The 24,374-nt window shown below is 43.6% G+C and overlaps 2 protein-coding genes across 2 annotated transcripts; one reads left to right on the top strand and one right to left on the bottom strand.

Moving 5' to 3' along the window:
• Positions 1-10,760: 10,760 nt before the first annotated feature.
• LOC105884901 (small ribosomal subunit protein eS4, X isoform-like) lies at positions 10,761-12,093 on the bottom strand. Its single transcript, XM_012789280.3, has one exon. The coding sequence runs from the start codon at positions 11,990-11,992 to the stop codon at positions 11,201-11,203; it is 792 nt and encodes a 263-aa protein (XP_012644734.2). The 5' UTR covers positions 11,993-12,093; the 3' UTR covers positions 10,761-11,200.
• Positions 12,094-21,256: 9,163 nt separating this feature from the next.
• On the top strand, positions 21,257-23,624 carry SOX17 (SRY-box transcription factor 17). Its single transcript, XM_012789270.2, has 2 exons — positions 21,257-21,749; positions 22,313-23,624. The coding sequence occupies exons 1-2, from the start codon at positions 21,443-21,445 to the stop codon at positions 23,245-23,247; spliced, it is 1,242 nt and encodes a 413-aa protein (XP_012644724.2). The 5' UTR covers positions 21,257-21,442; the 3' UTR covers positions 23,248-23,624.
• Positions 23,625-24,374: the final 750 nt, after the last annotated feature.

The raw sequence follows: 24,374 nt of genomic DNA on the forward strand, positions 1-24,374 counted from the left end.
TGGTCAGGAAAGACCTCCTATTGTACGATTCCATTTCTGTGAAATGGCCAAAATAGGCAAAACTACAGAGATAGAAAATAGGTAGTACTTCTTAGGGCCAGGTTTGCGGGGAAATGAGAGGTGACTTGTACAAGTTTCTTTTGGGGGTGACGAAAACATTTTAAAATTAATGGTTACAGATATCTGTGCATCTACTAAAAACCATTGAACTGTATACTTTAAAAGAATGAATTGTATCATATATGAATTGCATCTCAGGAAAGAGTGAATGGGCCAACACTAGATCCACCATCAACTTGTGATGTTGGTTAAAAAGCAACTTTAGAATGGGCAAGGCCAGAAAAAGCGAAATGTTAAACACCCTTCACAGTAATATAAAAAATTATTAGTATTTAGATTTAATGAATAGGTTATTGGAGTGCTTTATTTATAGTAAATAATTTCTGCTAAAATTAAAAATATACATTGTTCTTATCATTCTTTATCTCCTATGCTCGTTCTTTTTAGCAAACAACACGAACAAGCATCTCAAACCTAGAAATTGTCCCCCAGCTATGACTCTGGCTCCTCTTCCTGGAATTGCTTTATATATATGTTAATTTCCTAAATGCAAAGCTGTTATTTTCATTCATAATGTTACAAGTACCCCTAGGTAAACTCATTTAAAAAGTCCTGATTTTCACAGTCTTCTTCTGCAGGAAAAGCTTAAGAAAATCCCTAGGGCTAGTCTTTCCCACCTGGTCTTCACCTGGTCTTAGCACCTGGGCGAGAATTCTCCCCATACTAGGTAAAAATGCAGATTCATGGAAGGTACCACCAACCTGCAGTGCCCCCAGGTGATTTTTATACACACTAGAATGTGATGGGTTTAAAAATATTCTTCTTCCCTGCCTCATCAGAAGTGGGAGTTTTGAAATCTCATTGCCATATAGAGAATTAGAGCCTGGAATATGGAAATTGAAAGGCACCCAAGAGTCATCCAGTGCAACTCCCTTATTTTGTGGAAGAAGAAACAAGGTGATTAGCCCAAAGCCATACAGATAGTTAGTGGTACAGCACAAGACATGGAGCTGGGGTGTTTTGATGCCCAGAGCAGTGCCCTCAGCTCAGTATGGGCAGAATGAGATTGGCTGGGCACCACTGAAGTACATACTGTATCCATCCACCATTAGACGGAACCTCCAATTTTATTCATAATTCTAAATACAAACAGGGTAATCCAGAGAAAAGAGGGGAGAGCCTGAGATAGGGTTACCATAGAGGTGATTTTTAAAATTCTCTCTGCCACGGCTCTTCTACATTTACCCACACAAATTTGCAGTATAATATTTAGTTTCTAGAAAGCTCTGCATCCTGTCTTTTAAAATATTATGTATGTATGTAAAAAAGCTTATTTCTATATTTGAGAGTTGACTATTCCCTTTTTCATTTTGGGCACTTGTGTTTCCCTATTAAGACTCTTCTCAATGTTATGATTCCTCAACAAAACGATATCAGAAGATAGTTTCTTTTCCTCCCCGTCCCCCCACCCCCATTTTTCTCTGTCTTTCTCTACTTCTTCTGGTCCTGGAAATTGGCCAGCAGGATTATTTATGGCTCTAAGTTCCCATCACACCTTAATAATAAACAGAAGCAGTTTTCCTTTGTTTTAAAATTTCAACAGTACAGTAGTTAAAAATTGGCTCCCATCAGAAAACTCTTTCTCCAAGTCTAATGTGCTCTGCCATGTTTAACATGATTAACCAGTACAATACGTACAGCAAAGAACCCAGGTGAGAGATTTATTGATTTTGGCTGAAACAAATTGAAAAGTAACCTTGAACACTTTGAGAAGTCCATAATTGAGTTCCACAAATCAACTTTGGAGCCAGTTTAGCATGTCCACTTAGCCTGTGTTTGATCTAACTTAAAGTAACTCTAGTGTAAAAAGTAGGTCAAAATGACTACGTTCTAAAATTCTTCTTTTTTTTCGTTGAGATAAATTACATTTATTTCAAATAGAATTAATGATAACATATTTGGCAAAATATTGTATTTTCTTAGATATCTTGGGGGGGATCTTCTACTAATACTTTGGGATAGATTTGTGGGATGAATGAGTGTCCCTAAGTTCAGAGCTGATTTTAAGTAAAACTCAATGTCTTGGTTCTTCTAGAAAATTCTCTTGTCTCTGATAAATCAAAATTTAAATTGAGACTATAAATTAGAACACAGAAGTATTTAGTGAAGTTGGTATTATAGAACAGATATCTGGTCTATGGTAGTCCCTCTATTTGAGTTAAATATATCATCTGACAGTATTAAGAGGCTATGTCTTCTGAAATTAAGTATTAAGGTTTAAAAAATATATATACATGAATAATCAAACAGTATGGAGTACAATAATTATTAGACCCTCCTCCTTCACCAATGAGCTTTCTGAAATCAGAAATCGAGAAATTGTGTGTATAGAAGCACACATGAATAATTGTAATAGCAGACATAATTTCAAACTTAAACTTTTTGTTGTTCTTTGTAGGTTTATTTAGGAAGTATTAAAAAACTTGTCTTTCTTTGGATCTTAAATTTTATTCACAATGTTTTCCTGTTTTATATTAGGAAATATCTGGTTCTACTGAAGTAGAAAATTCCATTTTTATGGGAATATCAGAAATAGGTTAAAGTGGGCAAAAATAAATCATCCATTTGGCTGTCAAGAAGTCTGATTCTTTTATAAGGCTACAATGCTTTTATTTCCTGGCCCCAGATAAAAGTGACTAAGTTCTCCCAAAATGTAGGGTAATAAAGAACAAAAAATGAGCAAAAGTTCTTCATTCTGAGTACAATATAATACTTGTTTTGGTAGAAAAAAATCATCACAGATTTCAAAACTGAATAGTAAGTCCTTGGTTTATCACTTAACATTAGAAGAACTCTTATTCTCCCTTCTAACAAATGTTTTCAAACCAAAAAAGTATTACAATCAATTTTAGAAAAAGATGTCCCTTTGAGGCAGGAAGGACAGATAGGGTGTTTAAGCAGTAGTTGGTAAAAATCATTTGCTAACCCCCTTGTGATGATGCCAACAGCATCTGCATCTATACTGCCTCCATTTACACTGAAGCAACTGTGTTCTTGCACCCAAGTAGAACTCTCTAGCGATTTCTCATTATCACAGACATTCATACTTAAATGAAAACAATCCGGTTAGCAGAGAGCTCAATTTGCAGAGAAATAACTATTCTCTTTGTCATGAGTCTGCAGGCACCTAAAGAAAGCACTTTCACACAGAACACGGTTGTGTGCCTCTTAAATCTATTTATAAAACTGTTTCATTCCTTATGTAAAAAGATGAAATATTGACTACTGATGAAAACTTTCTCCCACACAAATATTTTTCAGGTTCTTCAACCCCCACCCTTACTTAGTATCAGTGAACATTAAGTTAAATTCTTCTGGAATATTTCAGTAAGTCCCAAAATGAACGAGGGAGAGAATGCCTGACAAAAAACATGCTAATTCATACATATTAGAGAAACAAATAAGGGCTGTGTGTTAAGTAGATTTTCTTCAACCCATGCAATTACCAAGTGTCATTTTTAACTTGATTAACTTAAGGTTAACTTCTCTCTCTCTCTCTCTCGCTCTTTTTAAGTTCCTTAGTATTCCTGCACAAAACTTAATTGCCATTTAATCTTAATAGGACTGAGAGAGAGTGAAAACTCATTTTACTCATTCCAGGCAGGAAGATAGGAAGAGAGGAAGCATCTCATTTAGGATTCTGAAATAGGTTTGCTTTAAGCAAAATCTCTTTCGGAAGTATCTATGAATTCAGGTTGAACATAAGACATAAAATAGTAGATAAAGTTTAAAACCAAACTTGTCAGATGTTAACATTATCCCACAAATTAATCAACTTACGTGCTAGAACATTTTTCTATTAACTACCCCAGGGAGGAGAGTGTCCCTTACTGAAAAGGTGGAATGTGCTGGGTGGGGGAGGGAGAGAGAAAAGATAGTATCCTGATTAGTATTATCTCAAGCAGCTGCACTTTTCAAACAGTTTCCAATTTCAAACAAGCCTTTTAATATCTCTATCTTTTCCAAACTGTCTCTGATTTCTAATTTTTAAAATATCTGCTTTATTGAGATATAATTCACATACCATACAATTTTCCCATCTAAAATGTGCAGTTCAGTAGTTTTTGGCATATCCAGAGTTGTGCAATTATCACCATAATCAAGTTTATCACATTTTATCTCCCCAAAAATAAACCATATACCTTTTAGCCATCTCCTCCCCCAAATTTTGCCCTAAGCAACTCATAATCTATTTTATGTCCATAGATTTGCTTATTCTGGACATTTCATATAAATGGTATCATGCAATTTGTGCTCCTTTATAATGGGCTTCTTTCACTTAGCATAATGTTTGCAAAGGTTTAATGTTTAATTTTTTTTTTTTTTTTTTTTTTTTTGAGACAGAGTCTCGCTTTGTTGCCCAGGCTAGAATGAGTGCCGTGGCATCAGCCTAGCTCACAGCAACCTCAAACTCCTGGGTTCAAGCAATCCTCCTGCCTCAGCCTCCCGAGTAGCTGGGACTACAGGCATGCGCCACCATGCCCGGCTAATTTTTTCTACATATATTAGTTGGCCAATTAATTTCTTTCTATTTATAGTAGAGACGGGGTCTCGCTCTTGCTCAGGTTGGTCTCGAACTCCTGAGCTCAAATGATCCGCCCACCTCGGCCTCCCAGAGAGCTAGGATTACAGGCGTGAGCCACCTCACCTGGCCAAATGTTTACTTTTTTTAAAAAAAATTTACTTGTAAGTAATTTCAAACTTACAGAACAATTGCTTAAAAAAAAGTACAAAAACTGCCCCCATATATCCCTTATCCAGATTAATCTATTTTTAATCAAATAGTTAAAGGTTTCAAATGTCGTTATTATAGCAATAAAACACTAAAGGTGGTTATATTTATGTAATGAATGGTCTGCAAATGCTTATAAGTAATTTGGATTGAAATTTTGAATCTTTCTGAAAATGACTTGAACCCAGGGGCTATGGAAATGCAGTGGTAGATGTGTACTTGACAGAGGCAGATTGAACTTCTATTATGTGCCCAGCAATATCTGCAGTACAGTCATGTGCCCCATAAAGACTTCAATTAACAAGAGATTGCATATATGATGGTGGTACTATAAGACTATAATACTGTATTTTTACAGTACCTTTTCCATGTTTAGATACACAAATACTTACCATGGTGTTAGAATTGCCTACAGTAACATGCTCTACAGGTTTGGAGCCTGGGAGCAATAGGCTATGCCATGCGGCCTAGGTGTGTAGAGTGTGCACATAGCAATGCAACTGCCTGACTATGCATTTCTCAGAATGGACCCTGATGCCTGACTGTACACCAATGCTTAAGACTCTCACAACTGAAATGAACATAGGAAACAGGGTTTAAGAAAGTCAAAGGGATACCATGTCCTTTTCCATCATTCTTACTAGATTGGAATTATAACCAATTAGTATTTACTAAGCATCTACTTTGTGTTGAAAAGTGATATAAATAGGAGTAAGACAAGGTGGGAAATGTTAACAAAAATAACCAACTGCATATACGGTGACCTGAACTCTCATAGCAAAATCATGACAAATAGTTATGGAAGACATAAATAATGAATTCTTTCTGGCAGGAAGACACTACTGGAATCACAAAAGGGAATGTAGCTCAAGAAAGCTTTGAGTCATAATTTTTTTTTCTTTGGGGAAAGGCATTAAAGACAGTCCAGGTGATATCTGTTTTGGGGGGTGGGAGGAGAATGGTTAAGATGAAGTTAAGAAGATCCTTTCCTCAGAAGTTTTATTATTTTACAAATTATCAGGGGACTAAGAACCTAAAATAGCATTTTTGTTTTGGCTTTTTAGGAATAATAGCACCCAGGGCATGCTGAATTTAAACTTATTATACATTACAATTTTCATCTATATTGCAACAATTCGATGAAATATCATTGAGTATATTACTTTTAAAGCAATGTGTCCCAGCCTTGGCTAGGGAACAGAACCACTAGGGTGCCTGACTACAGATTCCCAGGACGCTCTGCTGATTCTCCAAGGAGAATCTCTGTTGGGAGGAGTTTGGAAAACCGGGGCATGCTCCCCTAGGAGTTTACAAGCTATTTAGGAAGCTATGTGTTACTATATTCATTATTGACACTAGTCTATGGACATAGAAAGTATCATCACAAATTATTTAATAAGAAGCATTGTACTGTTGTCAAACCAAGCCAGAGTGCTCACAGTGATCTAAAGTGAACTGCCATCCTTCGAGCATTGGAGGAATACTACAGTGGCGAGAGGAAGATAGTACACTTGTCCTTTTTGCATGTGTAAAACCATGTTAACAGTGTGGAACATGGCATAAATTGTGAGATAAGAAGATCCAATCCTTCCTAGTTTGTAACTCTAGGTGAGTCACTTCATTTCTCTGAACTTCATTTCCTCTTGTGACAAAAAGGGAAGCAGTAAGAATATCTAACTGGTAGGATTATTTTCATGATTAAATTGAAGTATGTATAAAAATACTCTGCAAAGTACTGTATAAATATTATAGTTTTCAAAATAATAAATAACTTTTCCACATTCATGTCTTTTAAAAAGTAATGCCAACTATTGTAACAATTTTTTTCTTTACAAAGCTACATAGCATTTTAAATATATTTTGCAAGTCCATTACATCTGAAAATAAATCTACAAAAGAAATCATTTTTCTCCCTTGTGTACTACTCTGTGTTGCAGTGATTTTGACAGTGTCACAGTTTTAGATCTTTCTCCTTCCAGTTCTCTCTCTAGAGACTTTGTAGGTGCCTGGCTTAGAGAAAATGTACAAACATGTAAAACAGTAAAATAAGATAATTTGAATGAAAGAAAGCTATTTATAAAGAAATTTAAAATGCAGGCAGTATGGCTACACAGTTTAAGCATCTTTCAGAGTACAGCTAGCTGCAATTTAAAAGGAATGGAATTGGGATAGATAGTTCAAGCACCTGCCTGGAAGATACAATGCCGCATCCAACAACAACTTTAAGTCCACTGTCGGAGCAAAGACCTTAGTATAGTAATAAGTGGAACGAAACAATCAATATTGCAACTGCAGTTGCAATATTGAAACTTGCAACTGCAGTTCTTTGATGGTCATGGTGGGAACAAAAGATGGGAATTCAAGGGATTCCAAGTGTGCTTAGAAAGTTAGAGGATACAGTGAGTTGGAGGATGGGGCGAAGGCATGACTTGAAATTTCTAGGTGAGGACAGTCTGGCCATAGAGCACGACCCCATCGGAAAGCCAAAGGGCGCCCTGAGGCACGGGCAGCCTGCCCACAGACAGAGCGTGCCAGGCGAGGAGCCGTCAGCCCCAAACACTGTAGATAAAGGGCCAAACCCTTCAGCTCTGGCTTCCGCCACCAGGTACCCCAAATTGACTTGGAAATTTCACTTCAGTTTCTTCATCAGTAAAACAGAAAAAGAAATATCTGATATGTAGGAGTAGTTATGGTTAATAAAACAGGTTTAAATATTTGGCAGCAGAAGAAAGAATTCAAACCTGTGATTGAGAAGCGGGTCACTGGGAGGTTAAGCTAACCTGAAAGCTCCAATTCCCCCTCTCCTCTTTGCCACAGTTTGCCTTGCAATCCTTTCTCGCCAGCCACCCCTAAACCAGTCCCAGCAGGGGAGCTGAAGGCAGTCACATCTCCGCTGGCCACGGCCCTGACTGTCCTGGCAAACAAGCTGGCTGTGCAGCGGCGAATGCTGTCAGTACATGGCACATGGTGCAGCTGGTGCCTATGAGCGGCAGGAGTTTTCACCTAATATCACCTTTATAATCAGTTTGAGAGCCTCTTTTTTTTTCTTTTTTAAAGTAAGGACTTTGTGACTTAAAATTGCAAAATGAACAAAGGTTGCTGCTCCCAGGCCTCCGAGCACTGTCTACCCCCTGCCTGCAGGGGCGGGACAGAAACCCCAGCGGCCCAGTTGGAAGGGGGCAATTTGAGACTCATCTGTTGTCTGCTGAAACTTACAATAAAAAACATGAGTTTGTATTTCACACACCTTTGTTTTATTTTTCTAGTGATTTATGTTTACAAGTATGACTGTGTGACAGATTGGAAATAAAGGAAAAACCAGACCCTTCTGCACAGAAAGTCTGAGAACATTTAGTTGTGACCAGCATTTCTATGACTGAGTTATTTTCTCCCTTGAAATAGTGATGTGGGCACAGGGTGAGGGGGCGGGGAAGGAGCTCCTGTCCTCAGATGTCCTGTGTTTGCCATGGGCGGAGGGATCTTTCTTAGTCAGCCTGCAGGTGGCTGGGCAGGGATTCCTTCTTCCCAGCTCCCGGCTCCAGGTGATAGCTGTGGTCTCATCCCCTCAGCAAACACCTTCAAAGAGCGCGCAGCAGATATGCACTGAGCAGGGAGATTGGCTTTCTCCAAACACAGGGAGATTGTGGAGGGGGAGCAGGTGAAAATCATATTCTTAATCACAAACAAACACAATTAACTGGCAACTGGATTAAGATACCTAATCAGTCAAAATTATTTATAGGCTCTTATAACCATCACCCTTCTTTTGAAAGTTCTTAGTTACTCTGTGAGATAATACTCAGTTAATGAAATACATGTCTGTAGGGGTCCCCTGAAGGGGACATTCCTCCTCTTAAAGTGACATAGTGAGGTTTCAATAAAAGCAATACAAGCCCTAAGAGGGAAGAGTGTTCTAAAGAACAAGAGGGGACAAGAAAAGGCCTACTAAAGGACTAACCAAAGGACAAAGCTTCCCCAGTTTTGTTCTATCTGAGGGCCTTAGAGAAATTCCTTAATAATGCTCCATCTCAAGTGCTCTTTCATTCATTTGGCACATCTTGCCAAGTTCCCATGACCAGCCAATCTCAACAGTTCTGGGCATGGGGGTGGGGTACAGCAACGAACAACCCAGGTGACACCTCAGGGAGCTGGCATTCTAATGGGCAGAAGTAGAGACCACACAAATAAATACAAAATAGAATGACTTCTAGTAATAAGTGCCTTAAAAAATTATAAAGTAGGTGAGAGAACACAGAGTCACCAGTTTGTGGAGGAGGTGAGGGACATGGACTCTTCCTGGTGGGATGGTCTCCCAGAGTAGGTGTCACTGAAAGAGGGAGCTAACCAAGGAAAATCCTGGGGACCTTAGTTCCAGGCAGAGGAAAGAACACAGGCTGTGAGCAAGAAAGAGCTTGGCATGTTTTAGGAACAGCCGGAGGCCAGTGAATGAGGGAGGCAGAGAGTTGTGAGAGGCAGGAGTAGAGAGATAAGAAAGAGCTAGTTCATGTGGGGTCCTGCAGGCCACTAGAATGGACAAGATATGGACATAGGACTGAACTGGAATTGGCAAGCGTGGTGTTACGCATGTGCGTTGGAAAGTGCAAGGAACGTTCACTATTAAAATGTACCTAAATCAAATGCCAGGCAAAAGATTAAAAAACATTTACATCAATCATCTTTCTAAATATGCTATATAATAATTCATTTGTTACATACAATAAAATAAGTACTGGCAAAATCAATTCAGCGTAGCCTTCCAACTATTGAAAGCAACTTTCTCAAGAACAAAAGCTTCAATTTCAACAACCACCCTATAACTGAGTTGATATGTTAGAAATGTTTTGTGAGTCTCGCTACACACAACGACCAAATCAGTTAGTATATACACATACGACTGATACTTATTGAATCCTTTATGCTTAGGAGCTTTGCTTAAACAAAGGCTTCTGGCTCTGGGATATTTTATCATCACCTTTTCTGCAGACATGACCCAGTCAGATTTTCTTCCTTTAGCTCTGGAAAGGGAGAAAAGGTTTGCCACCAAGAGAAGAGCCTGTTTAGGTGCCCTGGCTGGCCCACCGCAGCTAAACGGTACCTGTGCGCTGTCGGGCTTGCTGAGCTGCCAGCAGGGCCACTTGCGAGCTCTGCCCAGAGAACGCGCCACACAGGGGCACGCAGAGATCGGAGCCACTGAGCCTGCTTGGGAGACACAGTGGTTGGTCTTCATTTTAATGTAGTTCCACCGAACTTTCTCTCTCACGTTGAAGATGGAAATGACTCATGGGAATTCAATCATGCATAGGAGCAGTATAAATTAGATTGGCCAACCCCTGCACTTGGGGCAAGGCATGAAATCTGGCTTGTTATGCATTATTTCCTTCATCTTAGATCACGAAGAGTAATGTGTATGGGTGTGGCTGGCAGTGGGGAGAGGCAATACATTTATAAAGTTTTTCCTCAAAGCTGCCACAAATTCTATCAACACTTCTGGAAAATATTATTTAATGCGTATCCCTCTTTCTTTCTTAAGGTTTTGTTTTTTTTTTTAAAGAATCCTACAAGGTCAAGACAATCTCTAGTTTTGCTTTAGCCATGACTGAAAGCCCAAAGAATATTTCTTGGTTCTTAAATACCAAAAATTGTACTATTAGATGGGTACAATCTTATAGTTTCAAAACTATGAGTGACTCTATCCAAGACTCAAATAATGCCTTGTGATTTTGTTTTTAACTTATTCCTGAGGAATACACTGGCAGGTAATGACAGTGAAGAAGACAATTTTGATATTATAGTTTATGGTCACATTTGATACTTTACAGAATTTTAAAATAAATCCAAATTATTTTAAAGTCATTCTTTCCCTGGCTTTGAAGGAAGCAGAGTGCTGGGGCAGGGGTGCTGGCGTGCCTGGAAGCCCAGGAACGGGGGCGGGAGTAGGCAGGTGGAGGGGCTGCAGATCAACTACAATGACACATACGCGCACAAATTGAGAGAAATAGAAGCCGGATTCCTCACTGTCGGAAAAGAGATTTTCAAACATGGCAAGGTAGCAGACTAGAGAGAACCCTATAGAATTGGAGGTATCCTCAATTAACACAAGGTACATACACACACAAAGCAGTATATATAGAAATTTATAGATACATGTGTATATGGAAATGCACACATAAGCACATATGTGTACATACATTTATTTCCTAGCTCTGTGTGTTGAGGGTGCCTAGAAGCAGTGATACCCCAGTACTGATGAGAGCCCAGACTTCTATTTCTTTTTTTTTTCACACTGTAATATCTTTAATTAAGTACAAATAACTTTTTAACATGTTATTATGTTACATGGAGACCATTTCACCCACTGCTCTGTTTGGCTGCCAGTCTCTTACCCCTCTCGTCAGCGATGGTGAGGTGGATACCTTTTCCTCGCGGAAGAGAAATCCATGGTTTGTTGCCTTTGCCAAAAACGAAAATGTTGGAGAGGCGAGTGGCAAAGCTGTTGCCATTGGCATCTTTCACGTGAACCACATCAAAAGACCCAGGATGTCTTTCTCTGTTGGTGATCACACCAATTCTTCCCAAGTTAGCGCCTCCAGTCACCATACACAGGTTACCAGTGTCAAACTTGATGAAATCAGTAATCTTGCCAGTCTCCAAATCAATCTGAATGGTGTCATTCACTTTGATGAGTGGATCAGGATAGCGGATGGTACGAGCATCATGAGTCACCAGATGAGGGATTCCTTTTGTGCCCACAAAGATTTTTCTCACTTTGCACAACTTGTACTTGGCCTCCTCAGGTGTGATACGATGAACAGCAAAGCGACCCTTGGTGTCATAAATCAGACGGAAATTCTCTCCAGTCTTGTCAATGCTGATGACATCCATAAATCCAGCAGGGTAGGTTATATCAGTTCGGACCTTGCCATCGATTTTAATGAAGCGCTGCATGCAGGTCTTCTTCACTTCATCTCCTGTCAGGGCATACTTAAGCCTGTTTCTTAGGAAAATGATGAGTGGGAGACACTCTCTCAGCTTGTGGGGACCGGTGGATGGACGAGGAGCAAATACACCGGTCAGCTTATCCAGCATCCAATGCTTTGGAGCTGCTACACGCTTCAGATGCTTCTTGGGACCGTGGGCCATGGCTGCGCTAAGCACGGAAAGAGGCCCAGACTTCTATTTCTAAGTGCCATCCTCCACTAAAAAATGTTCCTGCCTCCTTGGAGAGATGACTGGATCCAGGCCTGAAGCAGGGAAAACAGAAAATGAGTTGGGAATATTGTGTTATGCCAGAAACTACCGAAATGGCCAAAGGATGATAGGGCATATTGAAAGGATACAGGAGCCAGCTCAAAAAGCACCCCACTGGCCAAATTTGCAGGAACTGGAGCACCCAGACAAATAGTATCAGTAAAGGAAGACAAGCCATTAAATAAATCAGGAATCCACGAGTCCATACTGATACAAATAAACAACTAAATAAAAGAAGGAAGAATGTCCTCACAGCAGAAGGAATATGTCAAGATAGAAGGCATGATGGGAACAGTAGGCCACCACCTGTCACCTGCTGAGTGGACACTGAGGAAGGTGGGTGGAGCTTTGATGAGGAGCAGGATATTCGTATAACAGTGGAGTCCCCACTACAAAAGATATTTCTCAATTACAAAAGGAAAAATGGTGATTTAAAAGAAGAGAAAATGAGCAGACACCAACTTGACCAGGTGACCAAGCTTAACATCACCGGGCCTCCTTTGTCATGCCCTGATGGGAGCACACCACTACTGCTGTAGTTTTCCTGCAAAGAACGCATGAGCCCACATCAGATGGACCTGGCTGTGGGACGACCTCCGAACAAACGGCCTGCACTCTTTAAAACTATAAAGGTTATAAGAGAGATAGGAAAAGATTCAAGAGACTTGATGACTTTTAATAAATGTAACATGACCCTGGATGGGATGTTGGACAAGGAGGAGAAAAGGGGACATTGTCAAAGCAGTTTGCAAAATTTGAATTGAATATGTGGCTTAGTTGGCAGTGATGTATAATAGTCATATCAACTTCCTGATTTGAATGGCTTTTTGATGGTTATTGGAGAGGGTCCTCATTTTAGAGGAATACACACTGGAGTATGCATAGTTAGTAAAGAGGCATCATGTTACAGCTTGTCCTCAATTGGTTCAGAGAAAGACTAATGACATACCTTTACATGTATGATTTAATATATAATAATATATCCATATTACATATTTATGTAGTATCTATAATCTATTGGTATGTGTTAATGTATGTATTATACACTAATGTATTCTACCTTTATATTGTTTTATACATTTACATATATTTAGAAAGGGAGAGTGAGATGGAACAAATGTGGGGAGATGTCTGTTTATTTAGACAGACATGGAGCAAAAGATAAAATGCTCACATACTGGAGAGTCTCAGTGAAGGTGTTACAGTCCTTTGTACTATTCTTACAACTACGCAAGTTTGAAATTATTTCAAAATAAATGATTTAAAAATAATATCTGTGTATTTATATAACTGTATAAGTAACAAACACTTTCATTTTTAGTGTAACATGGAATATTTCATATGGACGACATTTCCATGTTTCAACACTCTCACTAGGAATTCTAGAACGTGGAAAGCAGAAGGTGGGTTATGTAGTCCTTTTCAGCTCTGGTATTCCATAAATGCCAGGCAAATGTTACATAATCGGCAAATGTAACATGGAATGTCACATGAAAGAAAGAGCTATTTTGTCTCCAAACTCTACTTTTGAAGTACCTCCTGAAATACCGCATTAGCTTTACTAACATAATGGTAATCCAGTAAATCCAGTCTTATTCCATATAAAATAGAACCTGCTTTCCTCTGGATCAAAGGTGAGACCCTCTGTGTAATAATTAATTTAAAATAATGTTTAAAAAGCTTTTGCTCTAACATACGAGAGCACTCCATTATGACCCAAAGCAGTACAGTCTTGTTCACAATCCCTGACTTCCATTTATCCCAACTTGTTATTTTTTTCTGTACAAAGAATTTTCTCTAAATCCACATATCCCCAGACATCCCCAGACATCCCCAGACACACATACTTGTACCCTCACTAGCACAGTTTTACTCAGTGATTTTACTTTGCAAAAGTCTTTGTGATTATTTGTTCACTTTCTTTATCTGAAAAAGTTGGGAAGAGATCAGATATTCCCCCCGCCTACTTTTTTGTTTTTTAGAAAATCAAGGATAAGGCAGTTTAAGTGATTTGTGGTTTATCTAGGAGAAAGTTATTGAACAACAAAGACTAGAATTTTTTCACTATATAACACAGAAAGATCTAGGACAAGTTAGTACATTTGTGGTTATTCTCCCTTCGAAATACATGTGTATTAAGCACAGTTACTGAAATTGAACTTTGCCTCTATGTCTTTAGAAGAAGAATCTAGGCCTACCCAGCTAAGTGATAATTTACAAGGTATCTCTTTTTATTTCAAAGATTTTCTAATAGAATATTGAATGTTTTGCCATTCTATGGTATTTTTCCTTTTGAGTTGTAATAGAGTTTTAGAAGGTTGACATTCACAAAACAGAGAATCTTTTTAACACCAAAGTAAAAATGTTCACATTCAAACATAATTAGAAAATGCACAATAGTTTATAGACCTCTCTATAATAGTTTAGAGACCTCTCTAAAAGCTTTGCTACCATACCAATTTTGATTAATGTGTTACAATATTAGTTATTACTAGCTACCATAAATATTAATACATTATAAAAGTATATTTATTTGTTTGTTATAATGCATGTACCCTCCATACTATAGTTGCTTTATTTTATTTCTTCTTCCAACATTTTTTCAGATGCTAACATGTATAAACTTAAATTTAATGTTATTTATTAAATATCTGTGTAGCACTATGTGCCTGGCCCTATTCTAAGCAGTTTATGAACAATTAACTCATATCATCCTCATAAAACTTTCTGAGGTCATTATAATCATGACCTTACATTTTACAGATGAGCTATAAAGCAGTTAAAATAACATGTCCAAGGAGACACAACTGTTAAGCTGTAGAACTAGAATTCAGTCCCAAGCAGTTCAATTCCCAAATGTGTGCTCATAACCAATGTGCCATGCGGTACTAACCCTCAGATTTATAGATGCTGGATAATTATGTGTTGATTAAATGAATAGATTACTCTCTTGTCTCTCAGGCTGATTTGGAAATATTAAGCAAATTACCCAACTGCTCTGTGCCTTATTTTTCCACTTTGTAAAATAGAATTGATAATATTTGCCATCCATTTCTCTCTCAAACAGTAAGAATGAAGAGCATTTAATTTACCTGCAGTGTGTTTTTATGTCTTTAAGATTGGTTTGGTAGTGAGTGAGTCTAGAGGAGGCCAACAGCTTATACCTTAAACAGGTGATGGATGAGACCACAATTCAGTATAATTAACTAAGTCTCTTTCAGTCTAAATGAGTGTGGCACAGAAGGGCAGAACTTCCAAGACCTCAACTTCCTTACATTTGAACTTTATCCCCATTTAACTTTGAACTGTTCTTATTTTTTTAGGCTGAAATTAGAATTTGTTTGTCATTCTAGTAACAGTCAAAACAAATGAGATGTCATCTAGGGCTTAAATTCTGCGATCTAATAACAACATTTAGCTACAGACCTTCTCAATGAAAATACTTTCTTTTTATACCACTGCATCTCTGATACTTAAAAATTATCATGACCCAGTTAGGAATAATACTGCAAGTTTCTGTGCCAAGGGTCCTTAATCCATCTTTACCTATTTGCTGTCTTTATTTAGTCCCTCCAAATTCCATTAAGTCCCTCACTGGCTGTAGACATGGCACGGAAAGAAATTTAAAACAAGACCCACTACTGTTAACAGGAAGGGCAGATAGGTGGTCCAACCCCCCTTGCTATGTCATCTTGAGCAAGGCATCTATTCTTTCTCAGTCTCAATCTCCTCCTCTGAAAAGTGCAGCTAGCAACAAAGGCCACCCTGCCTGCTACCAACAGGGCTGTCAGAGGGTCAGAGGAGTTAGTGACACTCCTTTATAAGCTGTACTCTAGGATTATGAGGCAGTTAATACAAAAGATAGGTTTTGAAAAATTCCCCAAAGATAGACAATTGCTTTTGCATTATACTTGTATTCAAAATTATCCATGTGCATTCTTGGCCTGCACTTCCAAGTAGAATGGTTTCAGAAAAGAAACAGAATTTGGCTTAATCCTCAGAAAAGGTGGAATTTCAGATGCTTACTGTCTGAAGACTGAACTCCTGGTGAATGAGGGAGAGAGAACGATTACAGACCTGAGGTCAGATGACTACAAGCCTACACAGATGTGACTGAGATGAGAACTGGGTATTTGCTGAGGTCTACAGAGATCATTCTTAGAGCCTCGCCTTGAAGGGAGATGACCACATGATTCGAGCCAAGGCAGCTGTGATAGTACATTGAGATTTAGTACAGATGGATGGATTGTGTGTGCTCTAAGGATACAACAATGAAACGAACCAAAACCCCTTTGTTGCTATTAAAAGGTATTGCCAAAGTTGTTAGCAAGGTCCAAGAAATGGATAGGGAAGAAAATTTAGGTCACAGAGGTCAACCAAATACGGACTGCAAAGGAATCCAGCAAGGGTCCCTAATCTGTTCTGTTTAAAAGCTTTGGAAGCCAACTCCGGTCCCCTTTCAAAATCTGATGGTTGTGGCCAAAGTTGCACAGAAGAGCAGGTAGTGAGCAACAACAGCAGGAGTGGCCTGTCCTATGACCTATTTAACTTTGATCACTTCCATGATAACAGAATGCACACCTTGCCTTAACCAACCATCTGGCACGAACCAGCCCTGCTTACTAGGGAAACTTGGCAAGCCAGAGTTTCCAGGGTAGAAAGGCAGCCTATTACCTCTCCTAGAAGAAAATATCTCAAAGCGCTTGACCTACTGATGTCAGCATCACCTTTACATGCCAGGAACAAATTATTACAGGAGAACAGGCCTAGAACACCCAGCTGGAAGTTAATAAATCAGGGAGGAAGACTAATGATACTGCACTGTACATTCCTCCGGGGCAGGGAGCGTGTCTGCGCCCTCCGGCGGGAGTGGAAGTGTTCTGCTCACAGTGGGCAGGCTGCTGATAAGACTGTCTGGTCAGCTGAGGATACAACTCTCTCTGGGGAAGGCCCTGGCCTCCTCTGGGGTGTGGGTGGGGACGGTGGCAGGAGGTCAGCAGCAGCAGTGGATGCATAGAAGCCATGCCGCTATTGAAACTCCCTTTCAGGTTTCCAGGCAGACACAAGAGATGAGCAAGAGTGTGCGTGTGTGTGTCACTTGTCCTGGGTTAGGAGCCCTCCCAACGCTACCTCCCCCCGGAGCCTGACGTTCCATAAGCCAGGCGATAAAGAGAAGTAGCCCACACACCTCAACCCGGGACCGCGGCTGGCGGTGGAGGGGAGCTGAGAAACAGCCCCGCGGATGAGTTTCTGGGCAGGGAAGTGGGCTGGGAACAGCGCATTTCCTGCTTCGCCCGTGCAACCCCAGGCGGGGCCAAGCGGGAACCGGGATATGGTCGAGGAGTCGCCGCTGCCAGGGAGGGGTTGGGCAGCCGCGTGGAGGGACCGCGGGCTGGGGAGGGATGCGGACGGAAGGAGTGGGAGAGGTCGTCGAAGCAGAATGTACACTCGCTCCCATCCTCGTCGGGAACAAGCGTTCCCAAGGGCCCGGCTCCCGGTCGCCGCCACCAGCCCCACGCGGGAGAGGCCGGCGCAGCCCAGCGCAGGGCCAGGCCCGGGTCCGGTGCGCGCTGCCGCATCTACGGGGTTCAGACCCGCTATCTTGCGGGCCATGCCTCCCTCCCCACCTTTACCCTCCGCCCGCGACCTTCGACCTGCATCCCGGGCCCACGGGGGACTGGCCCGGGGCCAGGGAGGGGACGCGAAAGGCATCCAGGGGCGCGGCGCCGCCGCCCAGACGGCGCCGGGGCGCGAGGTGCGAATCGGCGGCGTCGCTGCGCAGCCCTACCTGGGAGGTGCGGAGCCTCGGCGCGCTCCGCCGCCGCACGCCGCCTCGCGCGCGGCTCTCCGAGGCAGCCGCCCGCGCACAGTTTATAAATGCAAAGGCCTTATTGTTGTTCTCTGTTCCAGGGATACCATTGTCTATTCAACGGCGGCCGCCGGGAGTTTTCCCAGGGTTTGCGGCGCGCGCTACCCCGCCCCCCGCCCCCACAGCCTTGCTCTCCCGAGCCAACCCGGATCTGCCTGGGTGCCCACTGTCCTTCCCGACAGACGTGAGCGTCCTTCGTCCGGCTCCCGCCTTCCCAGCATCGAAAACACAAAAGCCTGCCGGAAGCCACCCAGCCTGCGCCCGGCCCCGCAGGGCCCCGCGGATAAGCGTGGTTCTGACTCCTGCGGGTCTGACCACAGTTCGCCACCTACCCGGGTTAGCCTGTGCGCCCGCCGACCAGAGGCCCCAGGTGGTGAGGGGCTCCGCTTCTTGCTACTCTGGTCAATTCCTTGCTCAGCGTTCCGAGCCTGGGGCGGCCCAGGGACCCGGGAAGTGAGCGCAAACGGTAGCTGGGAGGCCAGACAGCCGGGCTGTGCAATCCGAAGGCACCGGCGTCTACACGAGCGAACGTGCATGGCTCTTGGTCGTGAAACTTGTCTCCCCCCCGACCCCCCACCCGCGTAAATCTCTCGTGTTGAGAAAAGCACGGCTTGCAGGAAGCTGCTCCGGATGTTTGCTGCTTTACATGTGGCATTTGTGGCTGGCTCGGATAATGTCTCGAGCTGGGCTTCCAACACCGCGTTTAGTAAAGAGACTGAACTAGGAGAGTCCAGACCCACCGCGGGCGGGTCGGCGGCGCCGCCACCCTCAACACTCCCCCCCAAAATATGAGACAAGAGAATGCTCACAAGAAATTAGATCTAGGTAACTATGTAAAAGGGACTAGTCTCCGAAAGGCACCACAATTCCTTCCTGGTAAATTTGTTAAGTAAACTGCTACCTTATGACTCCCAGGGAGGGTGTTACATGAAGTAGGGGGAGGGGCGCCCAAACCGAAGCTCCTGCAGCATCCGAAGGATGTGTACTCTCACCTGATTTCTCAGCAAGCTTACCTGCCAAAGATCAGTAGCTAGTCTCCCGGAACAAGGCCACATAAAAATGGGGAACCCCTCGGTTTTCTTCCCCATCAGTTTCTCGACCTTCTTGGCTCCCAAGCGCAGCTCTCCCTGTAACGGGTTGGGCGAGGAAGAACATGAGGATGAAGAGTGTACAAGGGTAAATCCGTGCAAGTACATCGTTTTATACCCACATTTGGATTGTATTTCCTGTACTCTTATTATTTTTTAAGGAATTAGTCAAATAGATTAATCTAGACAGGTAAAATAGATTGTGGAACAGGCATTGTTTTTGTCTAGTTTTCAATGTTTAAGAAAACTTATTAGTTCATAAAAGATTTTCCATTAGTAGAAAATTCTGCTTTGAGATCTTTGAAAAGATATTTATTACTATCTAGAAAAGTTAGAAAAGATCACAAATAGCAAAAAGCAAAGCTGCCCTGTCTACTCCTAGTTTCCTTACTTATATAATCCTTTGCAATGCATTTTTGCTTTATTTTCAAGCCCATTTTTTCAGAAAAAAATAAACCTTTAAAGGAAAAGTACATCAGTTAAATTTGTTTACGATCAACTGCTTCAAAATTACAGATTAAAAATAACAGACTCTATGTGATTTGTTTAAGCAGATTTAAAGTTTTTCTTCTTGTGGGAACCTCAAAAGACCTGGGAACTAGAACCACCTTCTTACCTTGTCCCCAGTACAGACACTGGCTACTAAGGTAAGGGAGGGCGGCCGCAGAGTTAGAGAAGAGTTGGCTTAAAACAATTGTGTAAGAGTTCTTTGGAGAAAGAGCAATGACAGAGAAACTGAAGGCCAGGAGTTTGGAAAAGCTGTGTGTTTTTATGGATGCCACTAATAAGCCAGACTTGATAGATGACTTTGTTCTGGTAATATCACACAAAAAGTGGTAGCATTTTTCATCTCAGATCCCGGATGCAAGCTCTACTTTTTCATCACCTCTTTGTAGTGAACAAAGAAAATCTGTTCTGGAGATTGATGTATTGATTTCTTTGGCAAAGTTATCTCTAATTATGCAGGAATGGCTGTGTTAGTTGCCTTTGAAAACTCCATAAATACACTAACAAATACACAAACACATCAGCCTGTCTTAATGATTAAGAGCCCCAAGTCTGAGGGTAGACTGCTGAGTGTGAATTCCATCCTGCCAAATCTGTGCTCTAGGGCAAGTCTTTTAACCTCTCTGTGCCTCAGTTTCCTCTTCTGGAAGATACAATGTCTACCTGATTAACTAGTTTGCTAATGTTTGGAGGGCTCTAGGAAGAATGAGTGGCATACTGTGTCATTTATAAGAGCTGTATAAGGGCTTGTTTAAAAATCCCACTGAAAAGATTTTTTTTTTCAGATCTAAACAAAAGTTTAATAGTCATTTAGATTTTCATTCTCATCTACACAAATGTATAGAAATCTCCTAATTATCTGCCAGGATAACCACTTTAAACTGATGCCAAAAGCAACAGTTATTTTGCTGCTCAAAAGGATTGCTCTCCTCCCACTAACAGACTTGGGCATATAGACAAATATTGCTGTTGTATTTACATTTTAGAAATAAAAATTGTCTTGCCTCTTTTTATTGAACACATATGAGAAACAGTTTTGTTATGTTTATCTTACATACATTTCATGTACAAGTGTTCAAGGGTTGGTGTACCATGCTTTAAATACTTCAAAGTGATGGAATATTGCATACAGAACGTCATTCCATATTTAATCTTGTTTTACAAAATTATAATATACCTTGGACATAACCATTTTGAATATAATACAAGCAAGGTGAGTGCTTGGGGAGAGATTGTATTTTCAAATTTATTATCGACAGTGACTTCCGCATCTGAGAAAGCACATTTGAAGACACCTGAGAAGTTCCCTGGAAATAAGCTAAGTCGCTCACCACTGAAACAAACTTGGCTCATACAATAAAGATGAGTTTAAAGAGTCAATCTGAACTACCTTGGGCAAGCACCTCTCTCCCATGGCATAATCAGCACCCCCAGACGGTTTTCGGGAGTCTCCCTTGGCGGGTGGAGAGGACTGGGCGCCAGAGCCCGGCAGCTCCAGCCAGTTTTCCGGAGGGCAGGTGTAGTCCCGGGCGCGGGGCCGGGGGAGGGGAAAGGGGCGTGGGGTTGAGCTGGGACTTGGGGCGCGGACCACGGGCTGGGAGGGGGCCTAACGACTCCGTCCTGGCCCGCCCCTGCCGCTCCATTGGCCACGTCTGTGTAGAAAAGGCCCCGCGCTCGGGGGCGTCTGCAGTGTCTCTGGGCCAACCCAGGTACTCGGTTACGCCGGTGGCTGGGACACTCCGGGGAGCAGGCGGCGAGTTCTGGCCGGGAGGCCCGCGCAGCCCTCGGGGCATCTCCCTGCCTCGCTCCCCACGCCGTCACCCCGGTCGAGGGAGGCGGCGTGTCCGGCGGAGGGTTGCGGGGCAGGGCCGGAGAGCCATGAGCAGCCCGGATGCGGGATACGCCAGTGACGACCAGAGCCAGACCCGGAGCGCGCTGCCCGCCGTGATGGCCGGGCTGGGCCCCTGCCCCTGGGCCGAGTCGCTGAGCCCCCTCGGGGACATGAAGGTGAAGGGCGAGGCGTCGGCGAGCAGCGGAGCGCCGGCCGGGGCCGCGGGCCGAGCCAAGGGCGAGTCTCGCATCCGGCGGCCGATGAACGCCTTCATGGTGTGGGCTAAGGACGAGCGCAAGCGGCTGGCGCAGCAGAACCCCGACCTGCACAACGCCGAGCTGAGCAAGATGCTGGGTGAGTCCGCGCCCGGGACCCTGGGCGCCGCGCGCGCCAGTGCGGATCGCTGAGCCTCTTCCTTGAACCTGTACGGGTGTCTTTTGCGGGCCTCCTCCCGAGACCGGGGTGTGCCGCGGCCAGTTGCTTCCTTAAGGCTCTCGGTTCCCTTCCCGCTTCCCGCTCTCCGACTGTCCACGCCGGCCTCTGCCTTGGCCAGCAGCGCCTAGGTCCCCGCTGGCCGGGGCCGTGGGTCCGGGGCTCTAGGAAGGCGGCTTCCACGCTCCTCTGGCCTGAGCTGCGTCGGTCGTGCCCGTCCCCCGTCCCTTCCCTAGCTACATGTCCTTTTCAGCTTTTCGAACGACCGGGGATAAGTGAGCAGGGAAGCCGCTTCCCAGAGACTAAAGTCAGGGAGGGGTACTCTCAGAGGACCTGTCTTTCCAAGTGCTGAGGCGTGACCTCCAGACCTCCACTCTTCAACTTGACCCCGTTCCTGTTGCAAAATTCGGGGTCTGACGGGTCGGGCCTGGGGCGGGAGCGCAGCCGGTAAGTCCCGCGCCCCTCTCCACCCCCCACCCCTGCAGGCAAGTCGTGGAAGGCGCTGACGCTGGCGGAGAAGCGGCCCTTCGTGGAGGAGGCCGAGCGGCTGCGCGTGCAGCACATGCAGGACCACCCCAACTACAAGTACCGGCCGCGGCGGCGCAAGCAGGTGAAGCGGCTGAAGCGGGTGGAGGGCGGCTTCCTGCACGGCCTCGGCGAGCCGCCGGCGGCTGCGCTGGGCCCCGAGGGCGGCCGCGTGGCCATGGACGGCCTGGGCCTGCCCTTCCCCGAGCAGGGCTTCCCCGCGGGCCCGCCGCTGCTGCCCCCGCACATGGGCGGCCACTACCGCGACTGTCAGGGCCTGGGCGCGCCGCAGCTCGACGGCTACCCGCTGCCCACGCCCGACACGTCCCCGCTGGACGGCGTGGAGCCCGACCCGGCCTTCTTTGCCCCTCTGCCCGGGGACTGCCCGGCGGCCGGCACCTACAGCTACGCGCAGGTCTCGGACTACGCGGGCCCCCCGGAGCCGCCCACCGGCCCCATGCACCCCCGGCTCGGCCCGGAGCCCACGGGCTCCGCGATGTCGGGCCTCCTGGCGCCCCCCAGCGCCTTGCACATGTACTACGGCGCGATGGGCTCGCCGGGGGCGGGCGGCGGGCGCGGCTTCCAGATGCAGCCGCAGCACCAGCACCAGCACCAGCACCACCCACACCCCCCGGGTCCCGGCCAGCCATCACCCCCTCCCGAGGCACTGCCCTGCCGCGACGGCGCGGACCCCAGCCAGCACACGGAGCTCCTCGGGGAGGTGGACCGCACGGAATTCGAACAGTACCTGCACTTTGTGTGCAAGCCCGACATGGGCCTCCCCTACCAGGGACATGACTCCAGTGTGAATCTCCCAGACAGCCACGGGGCCATTTCCTCGGTGGTGTCGGATGCCAGCTCTGCGGTATATTACTGCAACTATCCTGACGTTTGACAGGTCCCCATCTGCCGCAGCCCGCAGGCCAGAAGCAGTGTTACACACTTCCTGGAGGAGCTAAGGAAATCCTCAGCCTCATGTTTTGTTTTGTTTTTTAAGTTGCCTTGGCATATAATTTATGGTAATTTATTTTGTCTGCCACTTGAACAGTTGCGGAGGGGTTGTGGGGTTTTGTTTAAAATTAGTTCAGTGACTTGTTCCCCATAGTGGCATCCTCAAAACCCCATTTCCAAGTTCAAGTTAACCAGTTTCGAATGTGTCCCAAAACAACTTGCTCCATTTCCTGAAAATTTATTGATCATGGAAATTTTATTCTGGGTGTGTTTTTTTCAATCTTTTAAAAAAATAAAATCTGGAATCTTGCTTTTTCATTCTATTAGTGAATCCTGCTTTTTCACTTTGTCACACTAGTCTTATCAAAACCAATTTTTAAGACCAATGTTAAGTATTAATACGAGTAGAAGTATATAGTTAATTGTAAATTTCTCATCTTATAATAGTAGACATAAATGCCTTCTAGGAGAAGCCCTACAAATAGACATTAGGATATCTTAGGTTTGATGTAATTGTTTCTGCCAGGGGAAAAAACCTCCTGGAATGAGCTTACTTTATATATTTCAAGTAATCCGAGTTTCCAAAACTTAATGGTTAATCTTATTTTCAATTCTAGTATATCACTTTAGCCAGAGGGGTATGCCCAGGTAATTTCAGTTTTCTAGTTGAATCATAACTTCCTTGAGACCTGCCTAGAAAGCCTTTTTGGATTTTGGAGGGGGCTTATCTGTATGACACGGAATCTTTACATCCTCTTAATCTTTACTCTTTCTCAACACTGAACTTGCCTTTATTCCTCACATTTTTACACCTTAGGAAGTGGTGTTTCTGGGTTAAAAATAATTTGAAGGAGTCACAGGAACTGATCAAAATTAAATTTGCATTGTGACTTAATTTTTAATGAAATTTTGTATCTACTTTGAATAGTATTTTTTGCTTTTATATTTACATACATGGATGACTGCATTTCCTGACGCCGAAATTCTTAAATGTGGGGGAGGATACACAGACGATTTGCGGCAGTGTGCTCTACACATATGGCTGAAGCTGCAGCTTCAGTGCTAGCCTAG

This window comes from Microcebus murinus, chromosome 7 (genome assembly GCF_040939455.1).
Source record: "Microcebus murinus isolate Inina chromosome 7, M.murinus_Inina_mat1.0, whole genome shotgun sequence".
Classification (NCBI taxonomy): Eukaryota; Metazoa; Chordata; class Mammalia; order Primates; family Cheirogaleidae; genus Microcebus; species Microcebus murinus.

Coding starts and splice junctions, on each gene's coding strand:
- SOX17 (XM_012789270.2), top strand. CDS start 21,443: ATGAGCAGCCCGGATGCGGGATACGCCAGTGACGACCAGAGCCAGACC. Junction 21,750..22,312: donor CGAGCTGAGCAAGATGCTGG/GTGAGTCCGCGC, acceptor CCACCCCTGCAG/GCAAGTCGTGGAAGGCGCTG.
- LOC105884901 (XM_012789280.3), bottom strand. CDS start 11,992: ATGGCCCACGGTCCCAAGAAGCATCTGAAGCGTGTAGCAGCTCCAAAG.